This window comes from Poecilia reticulata, linkage group LG13 (genome assembly GCF_000633615.1).
Source record: "Poecilia reticulata strain Guanapo linkage group LG13, Guppy_female_1.0+MT, whole genome shotgun sequence".
Taxonomy (NCBI): domain Eukaryota; kingdom Metazoa; phylum Chordata; class Actinopteri; order Cyprinodontiformes; family Poeciliidae; genus Poecilia; species Poecilia reticulata.
This window is the reverse complement of record NC_024343.1, coordinates 17,112,991-17,136,457: the sequence shown is the minus strand read 5'-3', so window position 1 is coordinate 17,136,457 and position 23,467 is coordinate 17,112,991. Positions and strand designations below refer to the sequence as shown.

Genomic DNA, 23,467 nt, shown 5'->3' with positions numbered 1-23,467 from the left:
TTAACATTTTACTTAAGTAAAAGTAAAAAAGTACTGGCTTTTAAAAATACTTAAGTATTAAAAGTAAAAGTACTTGCTAATGCATTGCCTAATCACTAATATCATTAAGTGTACCAATCGTATTTAATTTTAATACRWCAGTAATGTGCCATTTTAATGAACAAAGCCACAGATAAAGCATGTTTTTATTGAGTTTACTCTGTAACATAGTTTAGACTTAGATATGTGATTCTATGCATCATAATTTCAGGGATCGAAACATCTGGTCTCCTGTCCTAACAGCATGAACTTCACTTTTTTTGCCACACATTTATTTWGAAAGAAATCCAACTGGCAGAGGAGGACRTGGAACCAAGGAGCCWCGTAGCAGAGTTGTAGTCTGGACCACTGAACCCAAGACCAAATCAAAACCAGCACCCCATGCTACATGACAATAAAATTAAGTCCACCTATCAAAACTGCTTCTCAAATTGATCTGAAAGATTCACTTTCCCATAAAAACACCTAKATATKAAAYACTYAGAGCTGAAATAAATTTAACCAGTATCAATTCAAACTCTTCTTCATTCTGTTTTGCTTTCATCTCTGTGCCACAATACACAGAGGTCTCCTGCCATCCCTAAAAAAATAACACCCTCGGCGGTTGCCCATATTGCYAMTGTCAGAAATAATAATTGTCTGTACCATTAAATATAGCAATTAACAACGCTCAACTATGAACACTGTCCAAGGCCCAATAAGCAAGAAGTAACCAAGCAGGAGGAGCACCGTGACTGTTCTCATCCTCCCTCCTGCTGCAATGTCTGCCACCATGACGGGTGACGAAAACAAAGAGCAATGAGCATGCTCTGCGTTGCTACTTCTTGTTTTATTTATTCGCCAATTAAATATAAAGATATTTTAATGAAATAAAATAGCTACTGCAGTGTACGCAGAGCATTACAAGAACAAAGAGCGGCTCTCAGTGAGGCTTCAGTACTATAGGACTTAGTCAAGATCCGTCCAGAAGAATCGGATCGTCCATGAATGTCATATTACTATATTGCACTTTGGTCACAGCGTTGTCCCATATCTGCGACATGTCAGTCAACACCACACAGTAATTCAGCGCATGAGTGACAACTTTTTTTCATCGCAGATGCAACACGTCTCAGTCAATACAGCTAGCTTTGATGGATCACGTCCACGGAGCTTACCTTTCTTTAAGGTTTCCTTCCAAGTGACGTTAAAAATTGGACAAAGTCCCACCGTCTGTGAAAAGCGAAGAGCTGCTGATTGTATTGTATGATTTATGCAGCGCTATTATATTACTGACGCTCAGAGGAAACCACTGCGCATGTCTTGGAGCTCCGTGTGCGAGTAAAGGTGGAGCCGATGGGTGACAACAGACACTAAGTCATGTTATTGCTTGGATTTTACGGCGCCACCTTAAGTCCCTGAATTTAAAATTTTAACGGAAAAAAGCACAACGCGATTTGGTGTCGCGTAACGAGTAACGCGACACTTTTGTAGAAATGTAGTGAAGTAGAAAGTACAGATACTGTAAAATGTAGTGGAGTAAAAGTAGAAAGTATCCATTATTAAATCTACTTAAGTAAAGTACAGATACACGAAAATTGTACTTAAGTACAGTAACGAAGTACACGTACTTCGTTACTTCCCACCACTGGTGGCAAGAGGCAGATGGGGTAAATGTATGGTCTTTCCCGGGAACCCAATCATGTAACACCCGCCACTGACTTTACAGTTCTATCTGGACTTTTATTTATTTATTCCCCAATCAAACCTACTATTAATCTGTTTTTTCACTCTACGGATGAGTTCATTATTTAACACTCTTATTTCAAAAAATGCTCTTAATGCATCATAATTCATTTCAAGTTGTCGCAATGTGTCTTTAATTTTTTTATTTTATTTTTTTTACTTTTACTTACTTTTTACATTCTGCAACAATAGCGGATAATGCTTGAGCAACTGAACATCGGCGGCAGATGCAGGTCACATGGTCTGTATGCATGCAAATGGCAGGCGGGGGTAGACATAGAGCCGTGGTAGGAGGGGGGAAGAGTACGAGGAGGACGGGGGAGGGAGGCAGACAGAAACTCGGGGAGCTCCTCGACACAACGGGGAGCGCTGGTTGTGGCTGTCGGAGGGAAGCTCGTCCGGCTCGGAGCATCCCCCTCCGTCTCCCGGTGGCGGTTTCATGTGTCAGAGCGGCGTTTGATTGCCGTCGCCACCTGGGCATTATTTATAACCGACGTAAAAATCGTATGGGACGTACCGCGGAGCCGAGCAGAGACACTCCCGGAAATAACATGCGTACTCTCAGCCTGTCACGTAGGCTCGCTGAGGATTTGCATTGCTGTATGGCTGCCGTAGGTAAGGTAAGTGTACGGTTTTCTCTGCCAGCGAGAGATTTCACATGCTTTTTTTCCCCACGTTATTACTTCTTTGTTTAGAAATTTAAAATACACTTCTTTAATAACCCCCCCCCCCCAAATTTTAAAATATTCATTTAATATTCTGCGAAATTTATTACAATCATGTATGGAGCTGTTAAGTTGGTGATTAAAACCAGACAAAGACGAAATAAATCATTTTTACGGTGGCGTCATCGAAAATCGTTTTAAATTTTATTCGTAAACTCTTTACTTTTTGAGAACAGCAGTAGTGTCAGTTGTTTTTATTCTGATGTTGTATAATCAAAGTAGAATAATGATTTTTTTTTTTGCCTTTAGTCATATTTTTTATGATTAATATACAAAATAAGACTTATACAGGGTACGACCGTGTACCCTGTATAACCACTACCACGCTTGGCATTTTGTTTTTAAACTGTTCAGATAAAATCAAAAGATATCCAAGAATACAGGCCTTTTTGTGGCACCAGTAAGGGCTCAAGGTTTCCCACCATGGCTCACTGTCAGAGCCGAATCAAGAATGTTTGGGGTCCTGTTGAGACCACACCCACCAGCCACCATTCCTAACCCCATACAAGTTATTTTTCTCTCAGTTATTTTTCTCTCGTCCTCTGCTCTGCACTCGCTGTTGTCTGTCCCCTAAAATCTTTCCTGTATTCCATTCAAAAATGCCTCCTTGTTTCAAAGCATAAAATTGTTTTGTGCACTTTTTAATGGCGAAAATATCACATTTTACGTTATAGAACGAAGGAATAAAGGGGATATTACAAGCAAGCTAACTTACTTTTACCGTAACACCAACAAATGTAGAACATTTTCCTAAGATTTGTTTTTAAGTTTTATTGCAGTATCTTTAAAAATTTGAAACATTTCTGTTATTTTGTTGTATTTCTGATTGTTGTTATTGTTAAAAAGTTATTTTATTTCTTTTGCATGAAAATCTATTTTGACGTACAACTGTAATAATTTGCTTATTAAACTTCCTATGCAGGTTATGGTTTAAATAAATTACTAACAAATATTTGAAAAACCTAAATAAGACAATTCGACTCAAATAATTGTAGTTGTGTTACATTTTGCAAATGATGCATTACAATTGATAACAATAGCAGCATTTCCCTGCTCTTACTTTAATACAACAAACAGATGACAAATCCATATTATGAACCATGAAAGATAAATAACGAAATACAATAATACTTAATTAAGTTAGCTTATAATTATAGCAAATATTTATGCTTATAGAAGTATTAAGTAATTGAAATGATGAGGATGTTTATTTGTTTAATGTATGAATGTACAGTTTTGTGTAAATTTAATATATAATGGGTATTTATTTAACTTACTGATGTACTGAATTTGTAATCTAAACTAAAGCCTAATATAAGCCTTTACAAATTTTAAATTGAAACAAAATTGAAGTTATAAGAAACACAAGTAAATAATTGTCAAGCTTTGTTTCAGTATGTATTTAGAATCCCTTATTTTACACTTTATGTGGTTCTGTACATCAAATAATTTAAGGTCATCTGACAGACCCCAACATCAGATTGCGCAACTCAATTAAAAAAACAACAACACATTTTTAGTTGAATGTTTTTAATCAGTTAATGTAATTAAATTCTTACTTGACTTAAAATTATGATCCTAAATAGTTACTATGTAAACATTTACAAATCTGAAATAAATTCCTTGTTGATGTCTTGAACTGTGGCACCTTTAACGGTTCAGACCACACAGCAACATGCATGTTGCATCACAGAAACATGGAGTTTTATTTTACTAGTGCTCTCCATAACAGATGGTCTGCACTACGCCTATATATAGACCTAAAAACGTATCGTTTTACTGTCCGCAGGTTTCCGACGCTGCCTGAATATGTTTGAAAGGCGCACCGAAACAAACGCAGAGCTGCAGAGTGACCGCTGAAATCAGAGCAGACGAAGGATTGGGGACATGATACTTGCAGCGCGCCTCTCCGAAAGAGGAAGCAGCGGCTCAGTTTTAAAATGAAGGGAGGACGTGAGGTACGTGTGCACCCAGCGGACGACGAGATCAAATGGAGAGTTTTGGGCTGAAGGAGCTCTTGAAGACAAACTCTCGCCTCGGACCAACCGTTTTTTCAGAGTCGCAGGAGAGAAGAAGCCAGCAGACAGAGATCTACAGCTCCTACCAGCCAGACATGGGTCTGAACGGTTTCTGCGCAGGGCCCACTGGGACTCAGACGGCCGCTGAGCTGCTCGCCGACATGGCCTCGCAGACGAACTCCCCGGGCATCACCAGCCCCACAAAGCAGTCCAAAAGCGGCGTCCCGCTCTACAACGGCGGGGTGGTGTCTCCGTCGGCCACCGTGGAGGCCAGCCAGGCCGAGGCTTTGGCCCACACGCCCCATAGTTACCCGGCTCAAGTGGAAGGGATGGGCGCAAAGACGGGTGGCTCCGTCTGCACTTTTAACAGCAGAGGCCTCATGATGGAGGACGGGGACAGAACTGCTCATGACATATGCTCTTTAGGAACGAGGAAAATCAACGAGGACCTGAAAGTCAGGCAAGCTCAGCAGCAGCAGAAGAGGAGGAATGGAGAGAATTGGGACGTTGGATTAGAAATCCTCAATGGCCATGTCACAGGGACGCCGGGGTTAGGATGCTCAGCAGACCCGGATTGTGGAGCAGGGGAGTCGGATTTAAAGCAGCGGAAGTTGGCTGATGGAACTGTGGCTAGCAAGTCATCCGAACCGCGCAGAGTGGCCCGAACAGTCGCCCCGCTTAGAGTCGCCGTCAACAGCAGCAGCTCTCACAACCATCCAAACTGCTCTCCTGAAAATGCCAACATGCGAAATGGACATTACGTAGCATCCCCAGACCCTGCGGCTGTACCAAGCCTGCCCTCCATCCCTGGCCTGCTGCCTCCTGCCGGGACCGCCTGGTCAGCGGAGCGCATCGCCAAGCAGTACATCATCCCCTGCATGAAGTACTACGGTATTTGTGTGAAGGATAACTTCCTCGGCAGGCAACTGGGAGATTGCGTCCTAAAGGAGGTGGAGGCGCTGAACCAGAGTGGGAAGTTCCGGGGTGGACAGCTGGTGAGCCAGGCGGACATTCCCTCCCGGAACATCCGAGGCGACCAGATCGCCTGGGTGAAGGGGCAGGAGCGAGAGTGCCAAAGCATTGGGACGCTGATGGCTCACATTGATGAGGCCATCTTGTACAGCGCTGCCAAAGGGCAGCTGGGGAACTGTGTCATCAATGGACGCACTAAGGTGAGAGACGGGTTTTTAGGAGGGTGTGGACTCTGGAGCAAGTTTAATAATCACAGGATTTCTAAAATAAAAAATAAAAAAGGTTTTCTAAAAACAAATCTTGGAAGAAAAAGAAAACTGGGTGGGGGGAAGTTACCCAACACTGATGATTACATACCATAAACATCAGAAACTATATTAATTAACAACATTACTGTCATTCAGATGCAGCATACAAACTAGAAATGCATTTAATTTCTTTAGGTACCTTTCTTTTGCCTTTTCTCTCCCTCTACTTTGGATTGCCATCTCTAGTTTTCCTTCACTCCTGAGAGCAGAACGGCGCATAGCAGCCACCTTCACAGCCAGACAGAAAGTATCAGGCGGTGTTAGTAAATTTGAACGTTCATAAATTTGTTCAAATATATATGTATAGAATCTTCATTCTGAAAGTATGGAGGCTTTCATTTTGCCTTGGCATTACATGTAGAGCAAGCTCTGATTTATCTTCTTCCTGCTATTGGTCAGACTATCGTCTTTAGTTTCCATAACATAACTGGCATGTTTTTCACGGCCACAAATGTTTCAGCTTGCTGAGGTTGAGCAAACCCTCAAAAGTCTGGCCTGGACGAGAGCAGTTCCACTGGCACCCAGGGCGAATATTATTCCCCTGCATCTCAGGATAAATACTGGCAACAAAATAACCCCTAGTGTTTGCGTGACGTCTTTTGACGTTGTTGTTTATTGGTTGGACGCCTTTTCTGCTCCGCGTTATCTCCGCCTTTGTAGCGCTGGCATGTGGGCATACGCACACAAACGAACACACTTACTCCACAGGTAGCGTGTCAGGGTGAGCCATGTGATTTTCCAGCACATGGAGACGGATAAGTCACTGTCCCCGTTTTTGTCTTCATTCCGCAGCTACCTAGAAGAAAGTTTTTAAAAAAAAGCTTATCTCCTCTGCCATCACTTTATCTCTGACAGCATTTTCTACCATCACTTTGACCACACAAACGTGATGCTTGCATGGTAGAAGGAAAACGTTCTTGTTTATTTTCCTTCCCCTTATCTGATCTCTTACTCCATGTGAGCTGCACGAAAAAGCTCGAGTGAAAACCCCCCTTTAGAAATGTCTCAGTCAGACTTTCTACTCGTGCATCAGCCTCTCTTGTAACTTCAGTTTTTAGTGCCGACTGCTTTCCAGGATCTGCTGTCGTGCTGCAAGCGAGAGACTCGCCTGCTCCCAGCTGCGCGGCGCTCGCTGTCTCGGCAGGATTCACATTGTAACACCTCCAGACAATGCGAATCAAAATTGTTTTCGTAAAAGCCTGGCAGAAAGATCAAAACCTGCTGATGTCAAGTCTTGGCCTTAGATTATTCTCCTCGCAGTGAACCATGTAAACTGTTATGTCCCATTAGGAAATGGATCCAGAAGACCTACTGGCACATGCGGTCTGGCAAGTAGGCACATTACTGCTCCCTGGGGAGAAATTAGGAAAAGGTGACACCTGAATGCGTGCAGCCAGAGGCCCATTCCCACAGCTTTTGCCTAATCAACAGGGCTACAAATGAGATGTTTAAGATAATGAGGTGAAAAGGGTATGGAGCAAAGTAATTTCTTCACCTATCTACAGTGCTAAGTGTGTTTTCTTTCTGGCCTTCCTATCTTATGCTTGTCTGTACTTCTACAGTATTTGATCTATAACCTTGTTCATCCCATGCTTACCATCGGACTTTGCCCTCAGTACATGCACGCTGCTATTTACATAAGCACGAGACAAGGGCAAGTTGGCGGCCTTTACTTCCTTGGACGTGGGATGACTTTGCTGTTTTCGGACCTGAGTCATAGTTGCTAAATGGCGGGTGTGAGGAAGCCTTTTGAGGAAGATTACTTTAAAGCACAACATGATCTTATTGCCTTTTCTTAAAACCGAAAAGTGGCATTTATTTCTGCTGCTGCTACAATAATATATAATTCAGTTATATTTAGCAACATTTATTTGTTACTTTAGTTTTTTTCTTGCCAGGGACAGATTTTTCATCTGCTTAAGATGCTTCAATAAACCAATTAGGATTAAGACTAACGACTCCGTCGGTTTACAATATTTAAGTTTATCATCAAAACTTCTTTGTTACATTTTTTTGGTTCAATACAATCAAATAAATTGAAATAATCTTTAATTTTTTTTCCTTTTGATTAAATCTTTATCAAATAACTACAGAACATTTTTTTATGTATTATATTCCTTTATGGGAGGAGTGAGGGGGAAAATGGGGTTGGAATAATTTCTGATTCTGAAACGGGTTGAAATAAGGAGGTTGACTTGTTGAGACATTAGATTTGTTAGCCAGCACGCAGTCGGCAGCTACACAGGCATATTTAATAGAGAGAGGCTGAAATGTTCTTTCTTGTTTTCACTAAATCTATCCGACAAGGCCGACTGAAGCGAAAGCTCGTCTTTCAGCGCCGTTTTATTTCTGTGCCCCATAAAGCTGGAGATAACGCTTGATGGTCGCGCCTTAAAAACTGTAGCTACAGCATGACCGAAAATGTTCTTGTGACTTTGAGGCTGTAACTTTATAGATCTTTGGTATGGCTTAATATCAGTTCTTTCTTCATTGTTTGGTAGATTAAGCACTTAAATTCCTTCCTGACTGAAATGGACATACTTGGTAAAACTGTGTGTACTATGCAGACGATGGAGACTCATACGGCTTCATCGGCCTCTGGCTTCGTTAATTTGGATTACAAATTTCTACTGTCATGTCATGTTGTTTATATACACATAGCTGCTTTCTTCGTAATGTATTCCTTCTGGCTTGTTTGGGAGAAATAACAAAGGATTCCCTTGATTAAAAACGTTGGTCTGTTAATAAGGTTACGGGGTGTGTGTGGTACAAACTGTTCCAGCTTGGCGCTTCGGACGAGTACACAACACAACGCTGAGATGATAGGTGCAGCGGTGGCATGTACACGACAGGAAGTTGTTGGAAAGGAGAGGAGGAGGATCTGGCTGGAGTGCAGTTAAGTAAAAGGTCATGGCAGCTTTTCCATCGAGCTAGCCGTCTTCTTCTTTCTTTCTTTTTTTTTTATTTGGTACCTCCCATTTCCTTCACTCTGCCATTTACTTCACTCTCTTCCTCCCCTATCTTATCAACCCCGCTTGCTTCACGCACAAAATATTTGCCTGCCGTTGCCTTGGTAACAGGCCCATACAGAGTAGAGTGGAGCGGTATGTTGTGTATGAAAGAGAGACGGAGAGGGGGGGGGAAAAATGGACTGGCTAGCGGTGGCCTGAATACGGCCTTGCCAGGGAGCGAGTTGCGTTTCTGATTCAGGACCGTGGGATGTAAACACATACGTGTAACTGACTGTAAGGTCAACCTAAGGACCGATGAGGCAGCCAGGCAACTCAGACTCTTGTGTTGTGATGGAGTGGAAAACCGTGGCACAGCGAGTCGTTTTCTAAGCAGTGGGTGGGGATGGACTGGAAGTGAGAGGCAAAGGGGGAATAGTGAGTAAAAGAGTTTAGCAAGTAGAGCGGGGGGGTGAGAGGGAGGAAGGCGATGCAGTGGAAGCTTCGGCATTATGTCAGCTACTGCACTGCGCACATAGATGGTCCCTCTCTAACGCTCGGCGGGTTCGCCTACAGGCGGCAGCTAGATGTGGTGCTGCAACCACACAGCGGCAAGCTAGCTGGAGCTTGGCTGGGTAGACCGATTATTTGTAGAGTAGAAGGACACAGCTTTGAGAAAAATGCTGTAATCATGGCTAGTATGTCAATCACAGTTCCTCTGGATGTGCGGATGGCGATAGGCTTTGTATATTTAGAGTGCTTTTCTGGACTGGACAGATGTAAAACGTGGTCGTGCCAGCAGTGCTTTAGTTTATATTTCTAGAGTTTAATAACGAAATCTAGAGTCAGATCAAACCAATTATAAAGAAAAAAAAATCAAATTTAGTTTGATGCAGGGCTGCAAAATTCAGTTTATAATGCCAGTGGGTAAAAGGTTTTACATCAGTTGCTCGTCCTGAGCTGCGATGTTCTAACAGTGGGAGGTTGATTGCATGGTACCTTATATGTTATGCATATATTAGCTTTTTATACAGTCCTCTCTGCTGGGTTGAAGTCAGGACTGTCACAATGACAAATTCTACTGGGCAGTAAAGTAAGTATTGTGATGAACTATATGATTGTTGTTTTGAAGCTGTTTTCAAGAAATATATTGATCATGGTGGAATAATAATGCAAGTCGGCCCTCTATAATACCAATGAACTTTTTTTTTGTAAAAAGCACTTAGCAGTGAAACTGGTAGGTATTTCAAATATCCAAAATAAGACGTGACAACAACCAGTAGATAAAACGGGAGTAAAACCACACACAACCGGAAGCATAAATAATACGGATTACAATAAAAAAAATTGCCCTTCAAATTAAAATGATCAGGCTCATTTAATTTATCATAGGATTAATATATTTATTGCTTATTGTGTCGGCCTTAGTTGAACTGTTAACTAAAAAAAAAAAAAGCAATATAATCCATATTTTTTCATAACCATCTGCTATGATCCAACTCCAGTTCTGCCCTCTCGAACACCACAGTCTCTTCTATCCTGCTCCATCTTAATGCGACTCACACGTAATGAGCGCTGCTGCGGCCATAGTGACACTGACTCACGGGCACGGTGCATTTTCACACCTCTTTGTGCTAAGATAACCACAGAGCGGTATCGATGTTGATTGAAATCCGTTTCCTGTTTATCTCATGATAAATATGCAGACAAAGTCGAAATGTGATGGCAGGCGTAAGTGACAACTTGTGACTGGCGATGTGTTTCGGCTGAGGCCTGACGCCCTCAGAGACGAAGCTGGCAGGTGTTAGCTCAGCTGATGTAAACCTGGGGAGGGGAATTTGAACTGATTAAACTTGAGCAGTGACTCTGAGGATTTTAATTCTGTATTTTTGGAGCAGGTTATGACTCCAGATTTCACGTTTTAGGGCATATGTTTCATTTGTGTCGCATCACAGGTACATTAGTTCACTAGTTTTTCAAATTTCATGAAGACGTTCTAATTACAATCTTTGTTTACACAGTAAGTGTACGCATCGAGAAGGTGTAATGCCCTCGCCACGCCACTAGTTGGTGCCAGGTTCTTTGAAACTAAGTGCGCATGTGTTTAAAAAAAAAAAAAGTTGAAAGCACGTTGATTCGCGTGCTTTCGCGTGCCGTTCTCCAGATACTGGGGGGAAACTGTGTGACTGTGAAGGGAGCAGTTGGAAAAAAGTTCAACATCGCTGAAACGCGTTGTTTGAGCTTTCACCGTTTCCGTAGTTCTCTAGATGAGAGCGCTGAACCTTGGCGGAGCGGAGTGGTGAAGAGTCGCTGGGGGAACCAGATCTGATGGGGAAACACAAATTGTAGTAACACCAGCATTGTCAGTAGTTTCTTCTTCTGTGGATTATAGGAAGCAGCTATGTTTGGCGTCATACTACGCATGAGCTGGGGATTCCCTGACAGAAAAGATCCATTTATTCTGTTTACAAGACAACGGACACCTGTACGTTTCAGAAACATTGCCTTCTGGAACCCGTTCTCAAACTGTGCCGTTGTCAGAGAAAACATTCAGTGGTTTCATGTAAATGTACACTACAAACACAACAAAACTTTTCTGTTTTCACCAGAAACTGTTGTCGTGTAAACGGGGCCTAATTTAACAATCCTCAGACTTTTCAACTGAGAATTTCTGAGAACACCAGTACACTGTTTGCTCTTACTGCACGTAACAGAGAGACTAATGTCAGGCACTGCACATTCTTCGCTGCCATGCTTGTTTATTGTCTCTTTGTTCAGTTGACTGGCCTTTTTCTCCAGCTGTCGACCGGACCGGACGAGGGATGTTACGGTTCGCGCAGAAAAACCGGCTATTCAGTGGTGCCGAAGTCAAACCACATTTGCGCGGTGGAGCTTTTTTTTTACATGTGAAAACACGGTTTGAAAACGTCTTTGGGAGCTGGCGGAGGCTCCGAAACGCGTTGGTAGAAAACGCTAATAAGTAAACCAGAAATCGGTAACAGCCCAGCTAAGGCCGGACTGGTGCTTCTCCAGTTCTCAGTGACAAATCCCTCTGCCTTCATATTTTGTCTCGCTGCTTTCACAGCACATTTCACAGCAAAGATCCTGTGACATACTGTGATCCCACTGCAATATTTTCTGACTTTCCTAAATTAGCATAGCTCAACAATTATGGAACCCCGTGAGCCAAGACCCTTGTTTTAGAGGAGTCGATGTCTTGTTGATTATAATTGAAAGGACAATTTAAAACAGAATCTGATAGGCAAGCTGTTTTATTCATATCTTACTTTCTTTTCATCTCAATTAAGTAATTAAACACACTTAAGGCATCATTTATGAGTTTTCCCTGGAGAAAGCCTTTGTCATGCTGAGTTAATACCAAAACCATCAAGGTTTTGCAGCTCCAGGCAAATTCAGTTTAGTTTGAACAAAAGAGGAAGGGCTCCTTAGATTGTAAAAGATGCTTACTTTTGCTCCAGCTGGAGAAAAATCTGGCCACTCTGGCATTTTGCTTAAATGGGCTTTGAAGTTTTGGAACAGCGTGCGAAAACATGCATTTTATTTTTTTAATAAGTCTCCTACTAAATATCCCTTCATACTGCTGACTGACTCATGCCCAATTCTGCTGATGAAAGACGTTACTTCTTCTAAGAGGCAGAACACACAGCTGTTTTTTCTGCCAGGATTTAGCTTTAGCTCAGGTAAAGTTTCCTTGTGCTTCATTTGCGCTGTGCACAGTAAATGGTAACGATGCACTTGAAAAGTCAGATAAAGGAGATTTGAAGCGACGCTCGGTGCTGTACAGTACGGCAACGGAGGTGACTGTAAAGATAACGAGTCGCCATGCGGTGCAGCGCATTCAGCGCCTAATGCGCCGACGTGTCGCAACCTTTCCACAGTAGCATTTGTGGAGCGTCGGACGCAGCGTGGTGCAGGTTAAAAACGCCAAACGCACGGTTACCTGCAGTCACCCTGAAATGTTTTAAGCTTCCAAGTTATCCCAATCTGTGCTCAACCTCTCTCACGCAATCGTAGCTCAGGCCTGTATTTGTTCAGCCTTATCAAGCCCCTCTCGGCTCTCTCTGCCGTCATTCGTCTTATCTGGATAAGCACTCACCACTGGCCACTCTCTTCCAGCACAGCAGGTTCTGCCTGCTTTGCCGACACTACGTTTAGTATTGTTGTTGTTTTTTTTTTGTTTTTCCTTTTCCTGTCGTGCCAACGGACGGGAGCTCTGGTGTTGGCGTTAAAAGGTTGTACCTGCCAAGACAGGTGGTAATTTATGCTCAAACTTGACGTGGGCACAGCTCTCAGCAGACATAAGTCAGGAAGGAAGCAGCAGCAGCAGCAGCAAAGGGCAGACAGGATGCACTATTTCAGGCTCTGTGAATGGTTATTTGACAGAAAAGACAAGATAAAAAAAGAAATGCATAAAGCTTCCTTTTTTTTATTGTTTACAGTGTGTTTTAGATTCACTGAAAGGTTTTGGCTGAGTTGTCTGTGGTGTATTTATTGTTGAAGGGAACTCCAGCTGTTCCATTTGCAATTAAATACTTGTTGGCAGAAATAGATTGACTTAAATGTACATGTTCTAGAAAAATACACCACATTGTTTGTTGTTTGCTAAACAAAACGTAGATTGTGGTCATTCTCAGTAAATGGTTGGACAAAAAATATTATAATAAACTGAGAGAATCTCAATTGTGCCAACATATCTATCACAGAACAAAACACACTCTGAGTATTTGTATCAGAATTTTCTGGCTGATATTTGAAGCACATATCATCAGAAGATAAAGGAAGAAGCTCCAAATTCTTTCTTGCCTTCCTGGTCACTAATTATTTATATTAGGCATGAAACCATTTACTATTTTAAAAACAAAGACCACATTGCTGCTAACTTGGCTCTGTTTTTTTAGCATCTTTTATCAGTGACTAGTGCAGCTGGCAGTAATGAAACACTTACTAAATGCACCATAACGCTGAGATTTTAGAAAAAGATCAAGCATTTCCAAATCTATCATGTTTCATAGCAGGTTAGAGAGTGTTGAAAAGAAAATTCATAACTATTACAACAGATGATTTATTCCTCCCTTTAACAGTCAGAGATTGAGAGCTGAAAGGACAAACCACAAGCTTCCTGGTATCTGATGAAAAAGTCTTGCTCTCTCTCGCTCTTTCACAGCCTGTACAAGAAAATAAGGTTTTCTTATTTGAAATGGCTTCTTACGTCTCTTTGCTTCCCCTGACTTAGTTTTTAAACAGCCCACTGTCTCCTTCACTCAGTTACGATCTCCAACACGTAGTTTAAAAACCAAGTCGGTCACAACTCAGTTAAGTCTGTCAAGCTACAGAAAAAGAAATCCTCCAATTCTGGACACCAACTGGTTTCTCAGCACGTCTTCGGTAGATTTTAATTATCTCTGTGGAGCACACAAACTGAACGGGTTCATGTTTGCACAGAAGGGCACGTTTCCCCACTTGATAGCGGCTCCGTATCAGTTTTGTACGTTGGATCGTGGGGAAAAAGTGACATCTGAACTTGAAAGTGGCAGCACTGTCTAAAGTCAAACCCCTTAATTTTCTTGCCACTACTTGTCTTTCTGTTGCAACGCCGGTATGAGGGTGTGCTGACAGATTTCTTCAGTAATTGCTGTAATAATTTTTTTTTTTTAAAAGACAACTCCCGATGTTGTCTGCATTTTTAATCTATAAGCACCAACGGTTTGATTACAAGTGCTGAAATATACACAATCTGTAGAGAAAATGCATTTAAAGACATTTTCCAGTGACTGTTATGTAAGCTGCCAGCAAAAACAGGAACAGCCATTTCTAAACATCTCTCCATAATGTCATTATCATTAGCCAAAAGTCCCAAAGGGTCACTCTAAGGCGGCTGTAATTGACATAATTTACAAAAGCAACATAAGTGCGGCCCCTCCATCTTTGAATTCAAAGTTCTTGGATTCCTCGCTGATGTAACGTAGGTCATTTAGATTATTTTTTTAAGTAAACTGCTTAAAAACAATAATAAACTGAAAGTTGACAAATGCGGCAACTAACTGACACTGCAAGTCCAAATAGGCAGCGAAATTACATGAGTTAGAGTTCCTGAAGAGAGGTAGGAGGCTGAAAAGAGACAAAAAGTTAGAACGATTTACATTTTAGTGAAATGTGATGTACGCACAAGAACGACGTGAGGTTTCCTGTTGCAGATAAGTAGATTTAGACTAGACAATGCATTGAATTGAAATAGTCATAGCACAATAAGTGCAAAGTACTCCTTGGATGCAATATTTAATTTTGGTATTATTATTGAATGTCTCTTTTGGGATCAAAGAAGTATTTCTGAATTTTAATTGAATTGAATTTGGTAGGCTGATACAGGCAGATTTAAAATATATTCAAATTTATTGAGAAGTTGTTTTTTAATTTTACAAAGTTAAGCATATTATGTATTCAAGCCTGTGTCGCTGTTAATTATGACAATTTTCTGTTTGCAGCTAATTTCCTAACAAAGAAATGAGGGGCAAATTAATCATATATTTAATACCTGCTTAAAGGTTATTTTCACAACCTGCGTTTAAGAAGACAAGCCTCATCAGAGAACGTCTTCAATTTACAGAGATGTTCATGTGTATTTCAGGTGCCATGAATTCATACTCTGGGTGGCAATAATCAGCTCCTCGCATGAATATGCAGTGATTGTAAAGAATCAGCTGAAAAATTCTGATCCGTCCATCTCTCCTTATTATAGGTCGCTACAGATGAGCAAATACAAATTTTTGCCCATCAGAGAAACATGAAAGAAACACCTGTTTGCCACCGGTGCTCTCGTAAAAACTATCCTGAATTTCTGAGACAGTTTACATATCTTTCACGAGTGGCATTTTGCAAGATGAGAAATATGTCAGGGTTCATTCAGCTGCTTTCCCAGCTCAGAAACGATCTGCAGATACAGAATGCATTCTCTCAAACAATGGCTTCACGCTGGTATTTCCCCCCCTCTTGACGTCCCGGCGTTGGGAGGCCGTCGGGGGGCCGGAGCGCACCGCTTTCTCTGGGGACCCGGAGAGGAACTGAGACTTGCGTGAAAAGCTTGTTTGGGGTCGATGCGCATTCCAGACAAGAGTCACCACGAGACTCGAGTCTGTAAATGTAGTGGAAGTCAAGTGACGGCGGTGCGTGCGCGCCACGGCTGTGTGATCTAATGGAACATGCTCGTGTTTCAGGCCCTCGGTAAATACTGTGCAAGCTGTTTCCTCGGACTGAAAGAAGCCTCTAGGTTCTTGGAACAACTAGAGTGAGACTGAAATATTATGTTCCCAAGGAAAGCGTGGAGTCGGTGCATCACCTCAGCTTGACCGATTCGCCATCAGTCTTGACCAGCCGGTTCTGCACCGCTGCGGTATTGATTTAGCCGTTAGGTAAGACAGTTGCACTTGTCCCCGTTTGTTTTTCCACCGCTCAGATAAAGGCGATGGCTTCTGAGGCGTTTTCAGTGAGCGTGTGTGTGTGTCGCCTTCCTCTCATTCACAGCCAAGCGAGTTTGGGTTGTGCTCTACTTAGCCGCCCATTGTCGGCCCTCATTAGCAGCTCACGCCCGCAGCCAGAGCTCATTAACCTCTGCAGGTTTTCACTGCTTCAACCGGCAAGAGGAACGTCGGGAGCAGGCCGAAAACGAACGCCCAAACTTTTGAAGACTTGAAACGGTTGCTTTTAAGAGCGACTACATTGCGGGCGACGTCCTCTCATCGTTGACTGATGTGTCAGGTGTCGCCTTTATGTCAGGAAGCTGCATCGTTTTGTTCAAGTGAAGTTAATTGGTGATACCTATTCGTCTACGCCGCCTGTCCTTCAGTATTTGACTCAGGTTTGAGTTCAAGTATTCACACGAGAAATTGAGCGCTCCTTTAGGAATGAAAATCAAATGAAAACAGAGTTAATATTCATTGTGTGAGCGAGTTATTTTTTTTTATACTTAGAAAAAAAAAGTGTGACACAATTAACTCAACACATATAGAACTAGACCTTATGATGTGTTTTGAGTTTCAGTTCTTGCAGTAAAATGCAAGAAATAAAGTATTTCTTTGCTTGTGAGGAAACTGATATTGAACAAAAACACAATTACATGTACAAAAAGGGAGATTATGATTGTTGTTGAGGTGGTAAAATATTCACAGTTGAGTAGGTTTTTTTTTTTAACTAAAAGTAGAGATTTTTTTCGTTCAGTTTTGTGGCCAATAACCATTTATGAAGCTTGTCTTGCTGACACAGATTGCAGCACATTTTCACACATTAATCTTTTAATGTTAGAAGCTGAGACGTCACAATATGCATTCTAAACTTGCATTCTTGTCTGTGGAAAATAGGGTTTTAGTATTTTCAGTCCGAGGCCACATAAGTGTTGAGTTCTCGTTTTCAATTGGCTTTAGCATCTCCAGGTGATTAGCACAACTAGACTTTCAAAAGCATCATTTCAGGGGACGTACATCTTTTATCTAATGCTGAGATTAAAAAAATAAAATAAAAATAATATAAACATTCCCAAATCCACTATCCATAGTGACAAAGGTTGGAAGCTCAAACACATAAAACATGTTCTCCCTTCCTGTTACCTGCTGAACGTTTTGCTCTCACTCACTCTCTCACAGGACTGCAGAAATGTATTGGCATGTCAAGGAAAATAGTTTGAACGGCCACTCAGGTCTCGTGTTTTCTCAGTCCTCACAATCTTACAGACAATGACAATAGCAACTCCCACACCGAAGAGTGGTGCTGTTAGTTTAAACATGTTGCACATGTGGGTTCAATGATCAGGAACAGGAAGGATTTTAGATTTTTGTGGTCAACCTGTCATGTCCAGCGTTGATTAATAAGGGCTTTGTCTTTTGCATATTCTGCTAAAACTCTTGGCATGTTTGTATGTGATGATGAAGCTGTTGTTATTGTACCGAAATGCATAAGATTTAATTATTTTTTGTTGTTTTTTTTCTTTTTGTCTTAGGCCATGGTTGCTTGTTATCCAGGGAATGGGGCTGGATATGTCCGCCATGTTGATAACCCGAACGGCGATGGACGCTGCCTCACATGCATCTACTATCTAAACAAGAACTGGGACGTTAAGGTGCTTTGATTATTATCTTTTTTTCTAACATTTTTCTCACTTACTTGAAATCTTATATTCTTGACTTGCACATGTCCCCTGCAGACATGTGACTAATCTGTGCACATTTGTCTTTGTAGACACACGGCGGTTTGTTGCAGATCTACCCCGAGGGCAAAAACGTGGTGGCTAATATCGAGCCTTTGTTCGACCGGCTGCTCATCTTCTGGTCTGACCGCAGAAACCCACATGAAGTCAAGCCATCTTACGCCACTCGGTTAGTGACAGCAAATATGCGGGGAAAAAAAAGTGAATTTATTTTTTTCACATTGATCCTGCTGTGTAAATTCTAATTTAATTAAATCTAAAACAGAATCTTTAGCTCAGTTTTCTGTCGTTGACCCTCTGAGCTCCTGGGTTTTGCCAATCACCCTTCAATTGTTGTCGTTTCAATTTGTCAAAACGTGACGGCTGTAAAATAAACCTCATAATTGCGTTGTGAGATTAGAGTTAGCAACCGTTTACTTTGCGCCGATACTGACATGCGATAGACCCGCTCTGCGCATAAACACACCAGTGTCAACAGGGGGTTTATTTACATCGTTGCATAAATTAGTTTTGTCCTTGGAGATCACGTGAAACCTCCTCTCCAGCCGGTTCGGCTGGGGGGCAGCGAGGTGGGGCCAGAGGCAGGAAGTATATGTTTCCTGAGAAGGTCGGTGGGAGGGAGAGGAGAGGAAGGTTCGATGGCAGGACTCGTGCTGAAGAGGCGCACACATGAGAGACAGGAATAAACAACAAAGCCCCACAGGAGAGATGAGAAACCGTAGAAATTAACCTTGTGCTGCCTGAGACGTCCTTTTGCCAGGACGGTCGCTCCAAAGTGGTTTGAGTTTGTTGTCTTTGTGATAATTGAACTTGTTTTTAGCAATGTTCACAATGTTGTTGTTTTTTTTTTGTTTTATTACGTTTTATTGTTGTTTTAGTGGATTTTTCTTGTAGAAGACGGTTTTGAGATAAAGTTCATGTAAAGGGAAATGTGCTGAACGTGAACTGTTTCTTCACATCGTATTTCTGAGTTGGACCAGATTGTTTATCAAACACATCGAATCTGGAATTTCAAAACAGAATTTCACTAATATTTGAAACGAAAAGAAAATGATTACAATGTTGGGATTTCAAACTGTTTGTTCCGTCTTTTGTTGGCGATTAGCATGAATAGCAAAACATCAGTCTCCCCATGTACTTATATTCTAGATAATGAATAGATCTGTACCTTAACTCTGAGGTTTACAAAAAGCAGCTAACACTTTCATAATTGGCAGAGATTAACAGATGAAAAGGATAAAGCAGATCTGATGATGTCTGCTGAAACTTTTGCTCTCTCTCGTTGAATGAAACCTAATCACGTTGAAGAAAGTAGTTCCTGGAAATACATTTTGCATGCATTTAAATAAAAGTAAATCTACAATACTAGATGTCATTTTGACTTTCTATAAAGTTATGTAGCACTTCACTGCCCAATATTTTAACAACTCCAATTCTAAATGTCAAATGAAAGGTCAAAGGGAAATTAAGTATTAATTAGGTCTTAATTTGACTTATGTAAAGTTTTCTACCAGTAAAATTTTCAATGCTCTTGGATGGTAATAATTTGCATTAAATGGGTCGTGGTTGTTTTAGCTCTTTTATTAAAATGTTGGTTTGATTTTACAAATAAACGATGCTGTGATTGCTGTCTATTATTGCAGGTTAGATACTAACTCCAGAACACTACTCCACACAACCCTCTTAAAACAAACTATGATTTTTAATATAAATGTCTCAAAATATACAACAATGAATTAGGATAAATAAACCAATATGACGTTTTAATGTGAACTCAATGTGTTTTAGCATTTATTTACACATAAATTTATTTCGTAACCAGGTATGCTATCACAGTCTGGTACTTTGATGCCAAAGAGAGGTCAGAGGCTAAAGAGAAGTACAAACTGGGTAAGCTTCCTCATATCAGTTTGGTAAAATATAATGTTGCTATTTACTAATATTTCACTTTTTTATTATTTATTCACAGCAACAGGACAGAAGGGCATTCAAGTGCCTGTCACTCAAAACAGCAGGTCATAAAAAAAAAAAACTCTCCCAAGTGTCCAGAGACCGCTCTCAAAGTATTACGTGCCTTCCTCTACCGCTAACGGACACTACGATCACAAAGGGAGGCTCGGTAAAACTTTCAGCAGGCGTCCAGCTGCTTGAGTCACACGGCGAGCCGCAGGGTGAGGATCGGGCTGCTGATCAAACACCTGGCAGAAACAACAGGAACACAGAGGACCGGCTCGTACGCCAATGGTGGGTTCAGAAGATATGAGACTGGACGACAAAAAAAAAAACAAAGAAAGAAAGACTTGGACATCTCGAAAGGCGCCCCCACTACAAAACAAAATGACTGACTCTGTTGTTTTTTCGTTGCAGTTCTGCTTCTTCAGTTATCAGAGATGTTGTGATTTTTTGACATATCGATGAAAGAGCATTGAAATCTAAGTCCTAAGTTCCTTTATCTCAGTTGTGTGCGACGGTGGCCTCTTGCCTCTCGGCAGAGTGTGTGTGTGTGCGTGCGTGCGTGTGTGTGTAACAAGAAATTAAGGCTGAATATTGACGTCAGACTCAACATTTCAGATTGGTGCATGAGGACAGCAGTTTTATTCTCCACAAGTGCATCTCAATCAGTTAAAATAATTAGATTCAGAACTTGAACCCCATTTTGCAGATTTCTTAATGTATTTATTTCATAGTCCTCTCCAGGCTGCAGTTGTCCCTGTGGCTTGTGAAACATTTTCCTTCCACTCAACTTTCCATTAATATGGTTTAAATAGTGCATACGGACTTCTAAAGGGCCTTAGCTTCACAGTTCTCTCAAGTCTGCAGTTCTTCCTGATGCTTGTGCAAAATTGCTTCCATTCAACTTTATATGGTTTGAAACGGCACAGTATGAACAGCCAACTCCTTTAGCAGTGACTTTAAGTAAAAAGTCACTAAGTCACTGCTAAAGTCACTTTTTATTTAAAGTCGCCTTAAATAAAAAGTGACTTTACTGTTTTTTTATTGTGAGTGTCGATGGCTGTTTGCTGAAAAACTACTGTCAAGTCAGCAGTTTCTTTTGTGCACTTGATTCTACCAAAGTTTTACCTTCCACTCAACTTTCCAGAAATATGCTTTGACAAGTGATGTTATATTTCAATTTTCTGAGAACCTGAATTGCAAGTTTTCTTTCGCCACAATCATCTAAATGAACTGAGACACGGTAAAAATGTACCAACGTGTGCAAGGAATCTGTATAAAATGAATATCGCTTCTTGAATTGAATTACTGAAAGAAGAAAACCTTTCAATGTGTTTCCTAATTAACTGAGATGCACCTGCAGAACACATCAAGTAGACAAACTTTTCCAGGACGTTTTGCTTTTCGTAGCTCAGAATTAATTTTTCCATCCAGACTCATAAATGCAGCTGGACGTAACGCCCAGGAATCCAGAGTGAATAATATAACTTGGAGGATTTGTTGTTGATTAGCGTGTTGATCTCTGCACAGCTCACACCTGAGACAAGAGGCTGTTCTGCTAACGGTAAATGAGATGGGGGGGGAGGGGGGAATTTGAACAAGTCGGCTGAGTGTGTTTATGTTGCCTTTCTATGTGTTCATACCAAGATGGACCAGAGTGGAACAAATCTGCCCGAGAAATTCCCCCCAGAGAAAAAGGACAACGTGACTTTACTCTTATGACTGAAAATCTGATGGTCTCTAAACTTAAGACAATTGGAGTTTAAAGCACAGATATATATTTTTTTTTTACAACTAAACACTGTGGGTGAAATATTTGCCCGCTCACATGTGGGACTGAGTATTTCTGAGTGTATGTGTGTGTGACGATTTCCACTGGCCCCGAAGAGGTATTGTCTCAAGTGGGTTTTTTTTGTTTGTTTTTTGCTTGATTGGTTGAACAGAAGGTTATTTGAAAAAAAAAAAAGAAAAGCACTTTATTGTTTAAATAAATGCCATGTGTGAATGATAGAAATAGTGTAAAGATTTAGGTTAATGCCTTTTAATGCTGTGGATGATATGGTATTCGAATGCAATACAAACTTCAACAGTGAGTTCAAATAAATGTTTTGCCTTGTTTTGAAGTAAAGCGTGTTTTGTTTTGTTTTTTCTACTTAAACTGCTGTTGATTTGCTAGAAGAGGGAAATCGGACAAGCTTAAAAGTTTAATGTGACAATAAATAAGCTAATTTATTTTAGATTAAATACTTAATCATCTAATATTGTGTCATAGCTACCAATGCAGGTTGCTATGACACCTGTATGGTATACAGATATTTTATCTATAGAGTTGGAATACTAGTGAAATTTATCTGGAAATATGACCATTTTTAGTTTGCAAAATAATCTTTTAGAATTATTTATAAACTAACCAACAATTGACTATGTATTTTAGGGTTTTAGTACATAAAATAAGTTTTACGAAGAATACATTTTTAGCCATAATGCAACAAGCATTAAGATACACCTCAAAAATGGGCCTTACAAAGATGGAATAGTACTTACTTTTTGATGTGGACTTATTTTCATAAATCCTGGTTCTGCATTTTTTTTGTGTTTTCGTTCTGTACTAAGAGGCGGGGTGAGGGGAAGTTAGATTGTTTTTTTTTTATTTGTTCATTTTCAGTCAGCAAATAAACAAGGTTGCTCTCTGAAGTCTGAGATTATGGACAAACTCTTTCTACCTTCTCAATTCAGCTCAAAAATGTCAAGAACACAACAGCAGTTGACTCAAATGCTACTTTACATTTGCGCGCAGGGGCGGATCGAAAAAAAATATTTATGGGGTGGCAAGAGGGTGGCAGGGATATTTTCAGGGGTGGCAGCAAATGCCAGTATATGTGTGTGTGTGTATGTATGTGTATATATATATATATATACATACATACATACAGGGGTGAAAGTAGTTTTAAATTCAAAGAAATATATATATACATATTACTTCTATGTGCTGTGGAGTTTCTGTGCTGATAATTTTTTGCAAAGCAATAAAAGCTGGTAGCTCTTGAATTGCTACAAAATAAAGCTGTATTTCCTTCAGTTCACTGGCTGCAATGTTGACACCTTGAGTTGCCATGAGACCTAAACTCTGAACATCATTGCATGGAGTGATCCTAACTTTCCATGTCTGGCATATAACCATTCAATTATCTTTTAAACTTGTTCTATTGATCCTCTGTCCAGACAGAGGTATATTCCAACATGACCTGTTTGTTCTGAAGATCCTGCAGCTTCCACTTCTCTTCCTAACATGGCGCCTCCTCACCCTGACTCAGGAGGAACCACAGAGCTCTGTTAGGTTAAAGCTCATATTCTGAAGTTGGGATATTTTTCCTCCAACAGGTTCCAGAGGAATCACCTCAAACCAGATGTTGGACTGGATTTTATTTCAATGTCATTTGTGAATGTTAGAGCCTCATTTTCAACAGTGGAGCCATAAAGGTTGAAAAATGTTATTATTTTGCAGAAAGTCTCATCAACATCAATATTTCCACTAAATAAGAGGCAAAAAATAAAACAATAGTTT

At 40.8% G+C, this 23,467-nt stretch overlaps 1 protein-coding gene across 2 annotated transcripts; it reads left to right on the top strand.

Moving 5' to 3' along the window:
- Window positions 1-2,068: 2,068 nt before the first annotated feature.
- Window positions 2,069-22,025, top strand: egln2 (egl-9 family hypoxia-inducible factor 2). 2 transcript variants are annotated; one of them, XM_017308374.1, is made up of 6 exons: window positions 2,069-2,379; window positions 4,279-5,679; window positions 17,743-17,862; window positions 17,982-18,118; window positions 19,772-19,839; window positions 19,919-22,025. In XM_017308374.1, exons 2-6 carry the CDS (start codon window positions 4,480-4,482, stop codon window positions 19,969-19,971), a joined length of 1,578 nt encoding a protein of 525 aa, XP_017163863.1. In that variant the 5' UTR covers window positions 2,069-2,379; window positions 4,279-4,479; the 3' UTR covers window positions 19,972-22,025. The 2 variants fall into 2 exon arrangements, with proteins under 2 accessions (XP_017163863.1, XP_008423948.1); XM_008425726.2 differs by having other exon boundaries at window positions 2,069-2,384.
- The last annotated feature ends 1,442 nt before the right edge of the window (window positions 22,026-23,467 follow it).